We start from the raw sequence: 16799 nt of genomic DNA on the forward strand, positions 1-16799 counted from the left end.
AAATCTGCTTCCACCGAAGAAATTATTGAAAACCCTCCGGAAATCAGCTGCCGCGTTTTGAAACTAAACATTTTATGCAAATGAAGGCTAGAATTCTGAGAAAACGACATTGTTCTCTAAGATCGATCTGAAGACAACAAAAGACATTTATTCATGCAGATTTTTATCTGCGCAGTGAATATTATTTCAAAAATATGTTCAACGAGTTAACTCCGTAGCTGTTGCAAGACTACTAAGCGCCTTTCCCAACGGAAAACGAATACTTAGAAGATACACGATTCCCATGGCAAGCCAGGATCATTCTACAAACAATGTGTCGTCAGAGCAAACGTTGTAACGCAAAAATGACGGCTATAACAACTTTTGTCATTTTGTTTACTTTTACTTTTACATATGCGAGCGTCTCTCCTTCGAGGCACTCAAAGAATACGGCTATGATGGACAATCCCCGCAACTTCGTCTCGATGAGCTTTGAGGCACTGGCCAGTATCGCCCAAAGTTTCTCAGAATGGATAGCCTTGCTCGCGTCATATTGCTTGACTGTTTCATGTTGCCTGCTTGAATCATTTTCAGTAGTTCTTGTCACAGTCTGGGAGAATACGGTTGTTATTTTGAGCGATCTCCGCATGTTCATCTTGATGATCTTTGAGACATTGGCCAGTATTAGATACTGGGAGAATATTTGTGCCATGGTACAGAATATCTACTGGTTTATCGCGAAGATCTTTGAGGCACTGGAGAATGCTGCCCACGTTTGCTTGAAATGTATTGCTTTGCTCGCTTCATTTTGCCACACTGTTTCAACAGTGTGGTTATTATTTTGGAACAGTGTGGTTATTATTTTGGACAATCTCCGCATGTTCACCTCGATGATCATTGAGACACTGACTAGCATTAAAAAATACTGGGAAAACACTTCTAGTATTTTGGAGAGTCTCCAATGGTTAATTTCTACGATCTTTGAGGCATCGAGCAAGTTTGCCCGCGGTTACTTAGAATGGATCTACGTTCTCGCTCCCTATTTCCACACTGTTTCATGTTACCTATCTAAATGGTTCTCCAAAGGTGCCATCAACTTAATGATCCACTGGAAAAACTCTGCGCTCTTGTTTACGGTCCTGTGTGGGACAGCGATGATTTGGCGGTGTTACTTCAGGGCTGTAGCTCAAGGTACGTGACTGATTTCTAACGAACAATTGACACATCTGACCGATCTGCTGACTCACTGACCGACTATTTGCCAGGTAATTTTGCTTTTATCAACTTAGTTCGGTGATAATATTAATTGGCCATCATAAAGAGTTTTAGAGCTGACGCTTCAATGAATTGTTAGCTCTTCTATTTCTCTCTCTCTTTTTTTAAGATTGAAAGGAATCAAGGTAATAATGAAAATTTAATCAGAGCGCACAATTCATTTAATAGCTTCACTTTGCATAACGTTGTCCGATTTAAGAATGTTTTGTCAGTACGTTAGACCTCGTGTTTTCTTCTGAAGGCAAACCTTGAAAAATTACAACTTAGACCCTATTTGTATGGTCTTGGGTATCCGACACAACTCTTCAGCCCTCGAGAGAACTTTACGGAACGTTTATATGGAGTTGCGAGTTGTAAAAGCTGCTCTCTCATCAGTCTCCCTCGTGGAAGCTTGACAGGAAAGAAAATTGTGGTTTTATGAATTATCTATTTAAAAATACTGTAAAAATCAAAGAATAACTCACTTTTAGAGGCTGAGAAAAGGCAACTTACTTTTAGCTTGTATCATTTTTTATGATAAATGCCAAATAATGCGGCTGTGGGATTCCCAATAGTGAGGAACCTCCATCGTATCTTCCTAATAAAGATACCACTAAAATCATAGTACTTTTGTAATCATGCAATACTTTGTAGCAAGTAGTAATGAAATAAGGGAATGAAAAAAGTTTCATTGATTGCTCTTTAGTTGTTGAGAGGATTGATTTTCAAGTGTCTGAATTATGGTTGAACATGATTATCTATTTTCCTAGAAAGAAAAGTACTTAAGTGTAGAAAGTAGAATAAATATATCTTATTAGACGTTTTGTTGTGTGGTATCGCTGAGTACTTTTACGAGTCGTGTCGTATTTTGACGAGCCCGTAGGGCGAGTCAAAATACAAATAACGAGTAAAAATACTCAGCGATACTACACAACAAAACGTCTAATAAGTTATTTATTATCCAACACGCCAAACTGTTGTTTCTGCGGGCGAATTTCGTGGATATTTATTTACCGGGAGTGCGTGACAGTAGTATGCGAAGCGGAACGGAATTGGCGCGTTGTTGTGTTGCTGTTTCTATTTTCTTCTTTAAATGAAGAAATTTTCTGGTCGTCAAGCTGTTTTTCTTCGTTCGATTCATCAAATGAACTTGGATCTATATTTGCCAGCCATTCTGACTCTTTGTCGTCGGAAATATGATTGAAATTGTCCGCCACTTTTTTTTTTTCCGTAACTACAATCCAATTCTTCGCGTGCACGATGCGAGAAAACCAGTTTAACCGGTACTACAATAGACGAGTACAACTACCGCGTGATATGTGTACTCGTCTATGGCGTTATTCGTACTCGTCTAGGTGTAGTTGGATAATAAAAGCTCTTAATGAAGACCTCAAGGTTTACAGTTAGTAGACCTGGTTGGTGTAGTTCGGCTAAGTGTTCGTTCTGCCCATTATTGCGATCAAACAAAATGAAGTGGAGTTTTGCTATTGATGGCAGATTCTCAGTGTCAACATTGTATTGATTTTATGTTCTTTGCTTAAAGGGAAAATCACAGTTTAAGTTTCGTTAGAAGCCTGTCGAGGGAACATTGTAAGGACTATGTCCATGCTGAATAATTAAATTAATTTTTATTTAGTTATATGTCTATTTACCAATCTATTTTTTTCCAGGGGGTTTATTTATACTTAACAATCATTCGCCGAAGGCGAGGTGAATATCGTTGAATAGTCCCCGAGACGAAGTCGAGAGGATTATTCGACAATATTCACCGAACCTGAGGCGAATAATTGATTTAGTATATAATTTCAGAGCTGAACAACAGAGAAATTTCTAATTTCTAATTTCTGGACGTTTTACGGCAAATAATTAAAACAAGGAAAGCGACGCGAATATTTTTTTCATTGTCACAAACTTGACTAATTAAATTCCACGTATGGAAAATTACTTTCATAAATATTACGAAATGGGGACTTGAGTTACAGCTTATGCAAATTTGGTAACAAAATCACAAAAATACAAAAAATCAGGTAACCTCCGAGAAACCGGTTCTGCATTCTAAGAGTTGTTTCGCGAAGATCATCGCTACGTGTTTGAGGATTTTTTTTTGTCATGAATTAGAAGAGAAAGCACGACAAAATGACTTTACAATTCATTTGATCACTGAAATCTCATACTGTCTTCCGACATTCGTTTTCTAAAACTCTTATTCCCGTCTTCCACCTTTTATAAAGATGGCGGCCTGTAGCTTGTGTTTCGTACCAGCCACAAAACACTGCAGGGTTAAAACGTAGTCAGCCAAAACCTTCAGACACTGCTATTTGTGTTTCTTGGAAAGATGTGGGACCATATTTCTGGGCCCGCCCTACTGGAGATTGGGTTTTACTTTCTCACCCCTTCTTGCAGAACAGAGAACCGTTAGTCTTAAAACCGGCAGAAAACATTTAGCCGTCAAGCATGAAAATTAACCAAATTTAACGGTGAGTCGTAAAACTTGTTAAACGTAAAAAAACATAGTTCATGCGGCATCTATTGAAAGACATTATTAACTGTTAGCCGTGAGTAAGCTCCCCTTTTATTAAACGGTCAAAATTATAAAAGTAAATAGAAAAATCTGGAATTAGAGTTTATTAAAATTTGAGGACATGCGTGCTTTTATAGGGTGGCGCGAATAATTTGCATACTATTTAGGTTTCAATGAAAATGCTAATTTTCCTTCTGTTACACCTTAAATTTTTTCAATTTTCTATGGACTTACCGAAGCAATAAACAATAGGTTTTTGACCAGTCATGGTGCTCGTCGTATCTCCGATATTTTTTAATTGTTTTGACACAAACATGGTTGGCTAAGCTTTATCCTTGATCAAATAAGCGTTGGGAAATAATAAACGCAAAAATAATACGCAGAGTGTTTTCCTTCGTGACTTTCACTACGAGTAACAATTTCCATCATAATCAGCATATCTTAAGCAAAGTTTAATTTTAGTGAAATTCCTTCTTGATTTTCCGCTGTAGCGGGGGCCCACAAATTTGCGCAATATAAATATTAAATTAATATTATTATTATTTCGACTGAGACTGAGGCCTGCAAAAGCTGTTATCGTTGCTGTCGCGCGATTCATGCCTAATCATTAAAAAAATGCCGCTAATCCTTCAGAATCATTCTCATCTAAACTCAGCCATCCCTTTCTTTTAATCCTTACAATTTAGGTGACTATATCTTCATCAGCAAAATTAGAACTTTGTTGAAGAGCTCAAGGTTGCTGAAGATCGAAGGCAACTGGTAATTTAGCTTTACCAGTGGAAAAACAATTAATATCGCGAGGGAAAACGTTGATTAACTTCCCGTTTCAAACGCACGTTCGTAGTCATTCCTCTGTTAATATTGACACGGTATTGAGACGAAATCGAAAATGCTAACCTCGCTTTCGTGAGAAATCACGCAATCACCACTTCCGGCTTGGACACTTGCTTTCACATTAATAGATTTGCGAACTTCACAGATCAGGCTTCAGAATACTCGACCGAAGGCCGTTTGAAACGGTAAACGAAACCTAGAAGATACACGACTCCTACCGCTGATACTGAGCAAAATTCTACGATACATGATGCCTTCAAAGAAAGAACCGAAGAGACAAAGGAGAAGTGTGCAAAGTATGGCTGCCACGTTTGATGTTCTGCGAAAATTTTTAATTTTACTCGGATTTCAGTCAATTTTTTTATCAGTTTGGTTACACGATGGTCGCACTTTGAACACAGCTCCTGTTTCATTTCAAGCGGCTGGACCGGATCGACCTTCCTTTCACTTTCGAAGACTAAGTTCATTTGGGCTTCGTCGACGACCAATTTCTTCCTGGCGCAAACACGGTTACGTTTGCTTCTTATTGCCGTCCCTTGACCTTACTATTTGTCAGGACGTTGAAAGGAATCCTGGCCCACTTACTCATCATTCTACTGGTCGCGCTAACCCGCCTCCTTCTGCTATTTCGCTTGCCGATAAGCCATCAAGTCAAGCCCAAATTGCTACAAAGTTTTACTCCAGAACTGATCTTCTTCGCTTGCGCTCTTCCGGTCCAAGCTATTTGTATCAATCTTCATTATGTCTACTTCAAGCCCTTGGTATTTTTAAGTACCGAGGATGTCGCGCTGGAAAGGCTGATAAAGCTAGGAAACATGCTGTTCATAATATTCTTCCGATTTCTTCTTCACGCCGGGGTTGTAGATCATTAAATATTCAACTTGTCACCTCTAATGGTGTCAATCCGTCCGTTTTGAAGCCTCTGAGATCATTGCTGTCATCGAGTCTTTCTTCAAATAATCTTCGCTTTGCAATCTGTAATGCTCGCTCTATCAGGAACAAAGTGGAAACAATCATTGACCATGCTGTTGGCAATGATATCGGTATCTGTATTTTTACTGAAACTTGGTTAAACGATTTAGATTCTGTCTGCATTGCTGATCTTTCTCGTCATGGCTATTTATTCAAGAGTTTTCCACGGCAATCAAATCGATCTGGCGGTGGTACAGGCATTTTATTCCGCGACTCTTTTGATGCCACACTTCTGGACGGGAAGGAACATAATTCTTTTGAATTTTCCGAATGGATTTTGAAGACAACAAATCGCTCTATCCGTATTGTTGCTGTTTACCGCCCTCCCAACTCTTCTGCGTCGGTATTTCTTGATGAGTTTTCGTCGTATCTTGAAAACATTGTCATGTGTCCTGAACTTCTTATTATAGCTGGGGATTTCAACTTTCACATGGATTTGGTGCATAGCAATTGTGCTATAAGATTTAAAGAGTTGCTGGAAACCTTCAGCCTCTCACAACACGTAACGATGTCCACGCATATTTCTGGGCATATTTTGGACCTTATCATCACTCGATCCACCAGTGACTTAATTTTGGGTCCCATTAACGTCACCTTACCCATCTCGGATCATTTTTTTGTTGAGTGTTTTATTCGCTTCCCAAGTTCATCAATCTCTACCAAGTCTGTGTCATATCGCAGGTTAAAGAACATCGACATTGATGCATTTAAATCGGACATCACCTCGTCTGTACTTTGCAGTGACACACACTGGAGCAACCTTGGCGATTTATCCAAGCAGTACTCCTCGACTTTAACAGAAATCCTGGATAAACATGCTCCCATAAAGACAAAAACTCTTGTTACTCGTGCAAAGATCCCTTGGTTTAACGCTGATGTTCTCCAGTTTAAACGTATTCGTCGCAAGGCTGAGCGGAAAGCTCTTAAAAGTGGTCTTTCTTCAGATTGGCTTGCTTATCGTAAAATCTGTAATAGATATTCTGCTCTTCTCAAGTCTACTCGAGCTTCTTATTACTCAGATTTAATTGGTCAGTGCGCTGGTGACTCCGGGAAGTTGTTCAAATTGGTTTCATTCCTTTGTAAGGGTCCTAATGTTAATGATCTACCACCTCATGATGACCCAGTTCTACTTGCGAATAAATTTGGGGAATTCTTTGTTAAAAAAATTGAACTCATCAAAGATTCCATCAGTGATATTGAAGTTAATCCTCCTTATTCTGATACTGCTGCTCCAGCTGTAGAACTTGACAGTTTTTCGCCGTTATCAGTGGAAGATGTTTGCAATATAATCAGTACATCGTCTAATGCCTCATGCTCCCTGGATCCAATCCCTACATTGCTTGTGAAGTTTTGTCTTGACGTCCTTGCGCCCTCCATTACTCGCATGGTAAATTTGTCTATTCGCCACGCCTATGTTCCCGATGATTGGAAAACTGCAATTGTGAAACCTCTATTAAAGAAACCCGGTCTAGAGTTAACTTATAAAAACTTCCGTCCGGTAAGCAATCTAACATTCATCTCCAAGATCGTCGAAAAGGCGGTTCTTTCTCAATTGTTTAAGCACTGTGAATACAATGCTCCTCTGCCGAAGTTACAATCAGGGTTTAGAAGATTTCACTCTACCGAAACTGCCTTGCTTAAGGTTCAAAGTGATATTCTTATGTCAATGGACCATCAGGAAATTACGCTTCTTGTGCTACTGGATCTAAGCGCTGCTTTTGATACAATCGATCATCAGATTCTCCTTAATGTTCTTGAAAGCGATTTTGGAATCATTGGCTCTGCCCATAAATGGTTTGCGTCTTATCTGTCTGGCCGAAAACAACGTGTTCTCATAAACGATCGAACATCAGATGATTTTCATTTGAACTGCGGTGTCCCACAAGGCAGCTGTATGGGTCCTATTTTATTCATATTATACATATCTCGACTATATCACGTGATCGCTAACCATCTCCCCTCTGCTCACGGATATGCCGATGATACACAACTTTATCTGTCGTTTAGACCCAATGACATATCTTCGCAAGACCACGCCATAGCTGCTCTTGAAGCCTGCATTTCGGATGTCCGCTCATGGTTGATTTATAATCGCCCGCTGTTAATTAACGATTCTAAAACCGAATTCTTAGTTGTTGGTTCCCGCCATCAATTATCAAAAATCGCAATTGATTCCATCACAGTCGGTAATTCTACCATTCAGCCTCTCAACAGTGTTCGAAACCTGGGTTCCTGGTTTGACTCCAATATGTCCATGTCCATTCACATTGGTAAGATCTGCAGCAAAGCTTTTCATGGATTGTATAAAATTCGCCAAATTAGGAAATTCCTCAGTCCTGAGTCCACGAAGACTCTTGTTCACGCATTTGTGACTTCGCATTTAGACTATTGCAACTCCCTTTTATTTGGCGTACCCAAGTACCAGACAGAGCGTCTTCAGAAGGTGCTTAACGCCGCTGCTCGACTAATTTTTAGGATTCCCAAGTTTCACCACATCTCGTCCGCCTTATATAATCTTCACTGGCTTCCTGTGGCTTATCGCGTCCATTTTAAGTTGTTACTTTTAATTTATAAAGCTTTAAATAACCAAGGCCCACTATACATAAAAGAATATCTGCAGCCACACAGTGTCAAGGGTCATCAGCTACGTTCCTGCGATCAGGGTCTCCTTAAGGTCCCAAGAACTAACTTTAAGACCTTTGGTGATCGTGCCTTTGCCCGTTCTGGACCTTTTTTGTGGAACGAACTGCCGCTTGAAATTCGAAACAGTCCATGTGTAACGATTTTTAAGTCAAAGCTTAAGACACATCTATTCAAGCTGGCTTACAGTTTGTTTTGATATTTTGTCGTTTATCATTTTAATATTTGTAGTTAATAATGTTGTAAAGCGCTTTAGAATATTTTATAATTTTAGCGCTTTAGAAATGTAAATTATTATTATTATTAAGTGTCGAACAGAACGAGTGGAATGGTTTTCGTTGCAAAGTCTTCAATACGGTTAACCAGACCAAGTTGCGCGTTAACTCTTTATGTACCATCATCCGCAACAAAGCAGAGATAATCGACAACAAGATGGATCGCATAAGTGGACATTCTTCGGCTGGTTAAGGGGCAGTTGTGGCGATAAAAATTGTTGCCATGTTGTTCATGATAGTGATTGCGGTCGAGTGCGTATATCATTTTCGATCTTCGTTCTGGTTGCTGTGTGGATTATCGATTTCCCTAGCTCGTTTCGCTTTTAAAATAATAGTGAGTATTGCAATGTATGCCTTCCATGGTATCTCGAAAATCGTAATGGGATTGCTGAGAGTTGCCATATACTGCCTCAGGTCCACCACGTTATTCGCATTATATGGCGTGTTCACTATTTTGCATTACCTAATAACATTTTTCTCGGATTGGGCCTTAAATTTAAGAATGGACTGGAGAAGTTTTTTCCAACTGTGTTGTTTGTATGGCGTAGTGAAAATGTTGTTGCTTTGGAACAAACAAGGCACAAGAAATTTTTGTGTCAAGATTTCTCGCGTCAATGAAGTGGTCAAAAGACGCTTCGATTCCATGTTTTCCGTTATCAGTAACCACGCCAAGATCACTCAGCATGACAAGGTTTCTAGCGCCGTTAAAAAGGCCAAGAGGTACTTCGATCCTATGTTTACCACCTTCAGTAGCCAAGCAAGAATCATTCAAGAGAAACTGAATCGTTTGAGCACACATTCAGTTGCTGGTTACGTAGCAGCAGCGGCCATAAGAGTTTGTGTCATGTTTTTTGTTACCGCCATTGTTGTCAAGTGCGTCTCGGTGGCGATAAGATATTTATTCATTTTATTCATCTGCCTCTTCTGCTTAGCTGTGATGTTTATCTTTGGAGACACAAGAAATATAATTATAGAGAATACAAGTGTTTTCTTTCAGAATATACCGATTTCTTTCGGCAAGATTTTTATGGGATTGACAAACGATAGGATACACGATTGAATGCTAATTGATTAATTAGGACTGACTGACCAACTGAGTAACTAACTGCTTGAATGACTAAGCGACCAATTGACTGACTTTCTAACTTACTGAAGGATGGACGGACTGACTCACTGACTGTCTGACTAAATGACTGACTGGGTAGTTTGTCAACCACACGCTCTTTCACAGACTGATCGACTGACCATCCGAGAGACTGGCGGACTGTATGGCTAACGGACTGCTAAAGTTAGTTATCAGTTAACCTGAATGAATTACCAAATGATATAACTGGTTGGCTGATCCACTTACTGAGTGATTAACCGACTGAACGACAAACTTAGTTACCAGATTGATCTGTCATCTGACTGGTTGTTCAAATAACTGGTAGGCTGAGTGAGCGACTTGACTATTGAAATGAGTGATGGACTAAACGACTGACATGTTATGTGTATGACTGAATGACTGATCAACTAACCGACCGACTAAATTATTGATTGAGCTACTGAGTGACGAAAAAACCTACAGATTCGCTGATCGACCGATTTATCGATTGGTTAACTAACTTAGTGACTGACATATTAACTTACGAAATGATCAACTAAGTGGACTGCCTCACACAATGAGTGACCGATTCATTTGACGAACTAGCCGACTACCGCCTCCCGTTAAGCTCAATGGATAGAGCGCTGGACTGTTGTGCGGGAGGTCGAGGGTTCGAGCCCCGGCCAACCAACATTCAGGGTCTTAAAGTAATTGAGAAGAATATGCTACCTTTCTATAACATCAAGAAATGGTTAGATATTCTATTCGTCTCGGATAGGGACGAATAAATGGAGGTCCCGTCTCCTGCAGGGTTACGGGCAGGAGACTTTAATTCATGAGATTACTCTGTGATAAATGTCCTTTCCTGGGGTGGGATGGGTGGTTAACAGGACCCCCGTTGATACCAGTGTTTACTACACTGAACGGGGCTATCCTGTATCGATATAGATGTCTACTAATAACTGATTGACCGACGGACGGACCGACAAACCGGCCCACAAGCAAACTTACTACATTTCTGACTAACTGACAGAGATATTGACTGAAAAATTGACTGTTTTGCTGGTTTAGTACTGTATGAATGTTTACTATCGAATGAATCCTGCATGACCCACTGGTTAACTGACTCACATGATAAGTGACTGACTGACCGACCTACCATGTGGCCGCTGAAGGACGCAAAACTTTTCTTTTGACGACTGACAAGCTAGCTGGTTCCTTCAGGAGCATTCTTTAAGTACTTATCACCTTTATTTGTTGCCATATGCTTTTCTACCCTTCATTTTCCACATTACTTATTTTGGACGATATGGTGCGATGGGGATTAATTAGGGAGGCAGGGCAAATTAGCTCACACTTTGATCCCCGGATCAAGGGATTTAGGAATGAGTATCAACAATTTCCTTGTTGTTAAATGCTGTTTTATCTCTCTTGCAAGCAGTTATTCACTCAGAGGTTGTGTTCTCTTATCAAACCCTTTTCTTGGCAGCTGGTTGTGAGTCCACTCTTTACCGCTGGCAGTTTAAAGAGGCAGATTCCTATTGGTGGGAAAATTTCGGCCCTTCAGACGATGTGACTTTGGAAAAGCTTTACTGTGACGTGAATAACCTGGAAGTTCTGTTGAACCTTACAGATACTGCGTTGAGGTAAATTACTGAGGCTAGACAAGAAAGACAAGAGTGAGTAGCTAACTGTTTAATATAAGATGGAAGTTTTTAGTTGAGTTGTGGGAGTATGTATAGCTCAATGCTGTGTAACCACAGACTCTCAAAAGACTACTGAAAGTCAGGCGATTTAGCCGAAATATTCTAGCGAAGCCAAAGCGTTCCAGCTGGTCAGATTATTTATGTAAACGTTTGCTTCTATTTCAACATTACTTCACCTTGAGGCCCGGGAAGTTTTTTTTGTTTTTCATTATCTTTACCACAAATTGAAATGATCATTCCCTCTTCTTCCTCTTTCCAGTGCATCATCACCACAAGTAAAAGTTAATTTCGAGGAGATGTCCATGCACTCACCCACATCTGCACAGTTCTTGCTCCGTCGATTGTCAACACCATCCTTCGTACAGGAGCCGAACAACAAGTCATCCACACAATGGGTTTGGTATTGGAAAGACAATGATGGTTGGAAGAAATACGCTGAAACGATGGTGAGTAAGATCGATCTTCGCAGAAGTGAACACTACTTAAGCAGTACTGAAAATAAGGCCTGAAAAAATTCAGGACTGTATGGGATTCGAACCCATGACCTCTGCGATACCGGTGCAGTGCTCTACCAACTGAGCTATCAAGCCGCAGTTCATTTCTTCAGTTCTTTAACCGCACTTTATATAGATGATCTTTATATGTTCACAAGCGTCGACTCATCACTTCACAGGTTTATTACGAACCAACACAATGACCAGCCCCGAGTTGGCTTGTTAGCTCAGTTGGTAGAGCAGTACATCGGTATCGCAGAAGTCATGGGTTCGAATCCCAATACAGGCCTGAATTTTTTCGGGCCTTATTTTCACAACTGCTTAAGTAGCGTTGATTTCTGCAAAGATCGATCTCACACTAACCTCTTTAACTGCAGTTCATATATATGATTTTCATATATTCACGAGCAATGTGGTACTGGTTTTGCAATTGGCCTCTTTTTAATGCGTGCTAGTGCAATTAATAATTAATTCAATATGAAGGATTTAGTGATTGACAAACAACTGGCTGAGAATGTTGTTTGCAACCAGCTTGAATCAAGACAGACCTCAAGTTCTATATCTTCTCTTTTAGCAGTCGTCTGGAGATATACAAGGAGAGATAGAGGCTGCCTATTTAAATGAAGAAGACACTTTTTCCTTTCGAAGCGGTTCTCACAATTACATCCTCAAATTCTACGAAACGCCTATGTACCAAATGAATATCAACCCAGACATTCAGACCATGCGGAAAGTGAGAAGAAGACCTGTGTTTGTTTCAAAACCAACATATCAGACCAAAAAGAGGTAAGTGACCCGTGGATTGTGCTGTTGCCAATTTCACTTACTTATATCTGTGAAAAAAAGAAGGACTTACTGGCTCGAATAGCACAAAGCAGTCCTTAAATTGTTTTTGTCTTAATTATATGCTGATGTCGGGGATGGGGAGTTCATTGCGTGTTGAGGTACTTACTATCAGGGAATGAGCTTTTATACCTGTTGAAAATCAAGATTTGATGTTTCCTAAAAGAATGCTCTTTAGTCCCTTCATCTCTGGCTTTAACATATAGCCATTCGTGTTTCTCTAATTTTTCCGTTTTTATTACATTTTTAGTTATCCGAGAGGCATGGTTGTAGATTTTGAACGAACTTGCTTGGAAAATGAAAGCGAAGAATACAGAGGAGTGAGTCGACTCTTTCACGAAACAATGCCAGAACACCAAGCTTACATAGTGATGGTGGAAAAAATTTGGAACGAAGAGTTATGTGAGAGATACCAAAGGTCAAACTTTTAAAGTGGCTAATAACGTATACTAGCAAGGAAAGATTATGTGCAAATTTGCAAGGATGACTGCCCATCTCACGTCTGAGGCTAACTCTACAATGATCTAGCTCATTTTAAAAAATTCAGTCTCCTGTTTGGATTACAAGGTAATTGGTTATATCAACTAAGTTGAAATTGTAAATGGCCACCGTAACGAATAAAAAAGCTGACGTTTCGAGCGTTAGCCCTTCTTCAGAGCGAATGGAGGAATTGTGGATTTTAGGTGGTTTTATATGCAGAAAGCGGAGCTACGCCATTGGTGGGAACATGGCAACGAGAAAAACATGAATAAATTAGTGGAATGAAAAGCGCTCGTTGATACCTGTGGGATTAAGAGTGCCAAATTGAAAGATTAACTTTTGTTCAAGAGTTTTCCGGCTTTCCGTGTTGCCTAAATGTATAGAAAGACCGCAGATTGCCATATGTTGTTTAGAATGATTAGGTAAATCAAAGTGTCTAGCGACTGGTTTTGATGCGTCCTTGTCATTCCTTTCCACGTCGCGAAGGTGTTCTCGGAATCGGTCACCTAGTCGTCTTCCTGTTTCGCCGATGTATAACTTTTTGCAATAAGTACAAGTTATGCAGTAAATAACGTTAGCGGAGGTGCACTTGAAGTGGTCGGTGATTTTAATGGATCGCTTGGATCCCGATATTTTCTCAGCGTTGTAAATGAAGAGACAAGTTTTGCATCGTGCGCGAGCGCATTTAAAAGTGCCGGGTTAGTCATTAGTCTGGAATGAACTTCTGACCAAAAAATTGCCTATATTTTTGTTGCGTTTGAATTAAATAAGTGGAAGTTGCGAAAAGATAGCGCCAGTCTCTGGATCGTTTTGAAGTAATTTAAAGTTTTTAAGAATAATGGATTTAACTGAGTGGTTGTGAGGGTGAAAAGTGAGAGTGAATGGAATGCGGTCGGAATTTTCCTTCTGTGACGTTTGTAGTGCTGACTGTCGATCAATAAGTTGGGCGCCGTGGTGACCCGCTTGAACGACAGAAACAGAGTAACCACGTTTTTCGAAAAACTGGCACATTGACTCTGATTTGCGGGAAAAATTAGAGTTATCACTACATAAACGACGAAGTCTTAGAAGCTGAGAAAAGGGAATGGAATTCTTAACATGAGATGGATTCGAAGATGAATACAACAAGTAACTATGTGAGTCTGTTGGAACTTTGATATCTAAAAAGGAAAAAGAATTGTCGGAAATTTCTCAGGCACATTTTAGAGCCGTGTGAAAAGAATTGACTACAGTTATGAATTTAGTTAGCTCCTCTCTGGCAGAGGAGGTAGCGCCGATACAGTCGTCGATGTAGCGAACTTAGAGTTCAGGTTTGCAGCCAATGTATTGGCTAAAAAATTGGTGTTCAACAAAACCTACAAAAGGATTGGCATAGTTGGGTCAAACCTACAGTCACACATAGTTACAACACGGAAAGCCGCAAAACTCTTGAACAAAAGTTAATATTTCAGATCGGCACTCTTAATACCATAGGTATGAACGAACGCTCTTCATTCCCCTAATTTATTCGTATTTTTCTCGTTGCCAGGTTCCAACCAATGGCGTAGCTCCGCTTTCTGCGTTTAAAACCACATACCACCCACAACTCCTTCATTCGCTCTGATGAAGGGCTAACGCTCGAAACGTCAGCTTTTTTATTCGTTACGGTGGCCAATTTACAATTTCAACTTAGTTGATATAACCAATTACCTTGTTACCCTCACCGACGCAGCACCACACTTTTTTAGAAACTTTCAGCCTTTATTGTTTGGATTACATCTAAGTGACGTTTGGTCCCTTTAAATCGGAGCTTTCAAAAACTACAGCAAAATAAACCACGAGAGCCGTTTATGTTTCTTTGCTTTGACTGTCTTCTGTTACTTTTTGTGGCTCCATCGCCAGTGTTGTCCAAAATTTACGTCCGCTCCGAGTAATCTATTTTCTTGCGCGAGATCAAAGTGTGCAATCCCGACAGGACAAGACGGGCCCCTCTTTCCCGCTCGGGTAGCCAGTCGGAACACAGAATTCGCTTCATATTTCCCACGGGCACAACCAGCGATATAACAGGCCGAACCGTTATCAAACAAGGAACCATGAAGTTATTAGTTTTCTCAAATGGGTATATGGTCAGTGCAGCTTGAGCACGCGCCTAAGAATTTAACTCTTTTATCGATTAACCCTTCTATCTTCTTCTCTCAATCCAGAAAGCGGGAAAGAATGAAAAAGAAACTGGAAGCTAAAAGGCACGATCAGATAGAGAACGATCAGATAGAGAAGTTCCTGTTCCATGGTACGTCATCAGATGTCGTTGATGCCATTTGCAAACAGAACTTTGACCACAGACTGCGAGGAAAGCATGGGACAAAGTATGGAAAAGGAAGCTATTTTGCTAGAGACGCCTCTTACAGCAATAACTACAGCAGTCTAAGTGGAGAAAAAACGAGATTCATGTTCCTCGCAGGTGTTTTAACAGGGGAATACAAGCTCGGAGGGCAAGATTTTCGTCGACCGCCTCTGAAAGATCCAAATAATCCTGCCAGTGATTTGTACGATTCTTGTGTCGATGACGAGTATCAACCGACGATCTTTGTCATTTTTAATGACGAACAATGCTATCCTTCCTATCTAATAAAGTATGAGCTGTCACAGTTTTAGGTATCAAAGACTGCTAAATCAAACTACGGCAGAAAGTCAGTCTCAAGCGCATTGACCCGATCAGTTCCAGAGACTATAAAATCCCATCGAGTATTGTAAGAAATTTGACAAATAGCTAGAACATGAGTAGACAAATGTTACCGTTTTACGTATTAATAAAGTCAGGTAAATCAAACTACTCTAGAAGGTCAGTCACTAGCTCGTAAACCTGATCACTTCCAGTAGGTCATAAAATGAAATCCCAATGAGTATGGCAACAAGTTTGTCAAACGGAGAATAAGTAAGAAAAAACAATTTAAAAATAGAAATAATGTGAGAATACTAGTCTAATGTACATCAAAAGTCTCTCAACGTGCCTTGGAGAGAAAAGTGGAGTGATCAGCAGTGAGATCATCAAGCATGTCAAAAGATCTACAACGCACGAGCTGAAATTCGAAAGAGTAATGTTATTTTGGACTGACCATTGTCAGAATATCTTACAGGCATATTAGCATGATTCTTTTTTTTCCTAGAAAGAAAAATAATCAGGTTTAGAAAGTAGAATAAAAGTTCTTCATGAAGTCCTCAAGGTTTTCAGTCTGGTGAGACCTGATCGGTGTAGTTAGGCGAAGTGTTCGTTCTGTTTATTATTGGGATCAAATCAAATTTGAGTGGAGTTTTAGGGTTAGGGTTAGATTTTCAGTGTCCGTAAGCATTGTTGTGATTTTACGTTTTTTTCTTAAAGGGAAAATCATAGTTTAAATCAAATTTTGTTACAAGCTCACCAAGGGTTCTTTGTAAGTCTTAGTCCATGTTAAGTATTAAAATAAATTTGAATTTATTCATTTTGTTATTATTTTTTGCGGGAGGGGGGTGGTAAAGCCTTACGTATAGTTTCAGGTACAACATTGATTTCATTATATTTGACTGCTTTGTTGATCCTCAATTATTCCCACTATTCGAAGAAGCCATTGTCAAAATCGTGAAAGCATTTTTAAAAAGGCCGAAATGGTACTTGATACCTATCAAGTTCCAATTCAGTTGGTGCCAAAGCGAGCTTCCTTGTAATTGCTCGTCAATTCTACGTACAACGATCAATTCTTT

The 16799-nt window shown here is 39.8% G+C and overlaps 1 protein-coding gene and 1 pseudogene across 3 annotated transcripts; one reads left to right on the forward strand and one right to left on the reverse strand.

The window, feature by feature from the left end:
* The first annotated feature begins 142 nt into the window (after positions 1 to 142).
* LOC111332131 (protein mono-ADP-ribosyltransferase TIPARP) lies at positions 143 to 16540 on the forward strand. Of its 3 annotated transcripts, none has more exons than XM_088756307.1 (6): positions 151 to 1170; positions 11049 to 11205; positions 11525 to 11711; positions 12334 to 12545; positions 12853 to 13020; positions 15266 to 16540. In XM_088756307.1, the coding sequence occupies exons 1-6, from the start codon at positions 312 to 314 to the stop codon at positions 15714 to 15716; spliced, it is 2034 nt and encodes a 677-aa protein (XP_088612433.1). In that variant the 5' UTR covers positions 151 to 311; the 3' UTR covers positions 15717 to 16540. The 3 variants fall into 3 exon arrangements, with proteins under 3 accessions (XP_088612435.1, XP_088612433.1, XP_088612434.1); XM_088756308.1 differs by having other exon boundaries at positions 168 to 1170; positions 12337 to 12545; XM_088756309.1 differs by lacking the exon at positions 12853 to 13020 and having other exon boundaries at positions 143 to 1170.
* On the reverse strand, positions 13782 to 14462 carry LOC148732060 (uncharacterized; annotated as a pseudogene).
* Positions 16541 to 16799: the final 259 nt, after the last annotated feature.

This window comes from Stylophora pistillata, chromosome 4 (assembly GCF_964205215.1).
Source record: "Stylophora pistillata chromosome 4, jaStyPist1.2, whole genome shotgun sequence".
Lineage (NCBI taxonomy): Eukaryota > Metazoa > Cnidaria > Anthozoa > Scleractinia > Pocilloporidae > Stylophora > Stylophora pistillata.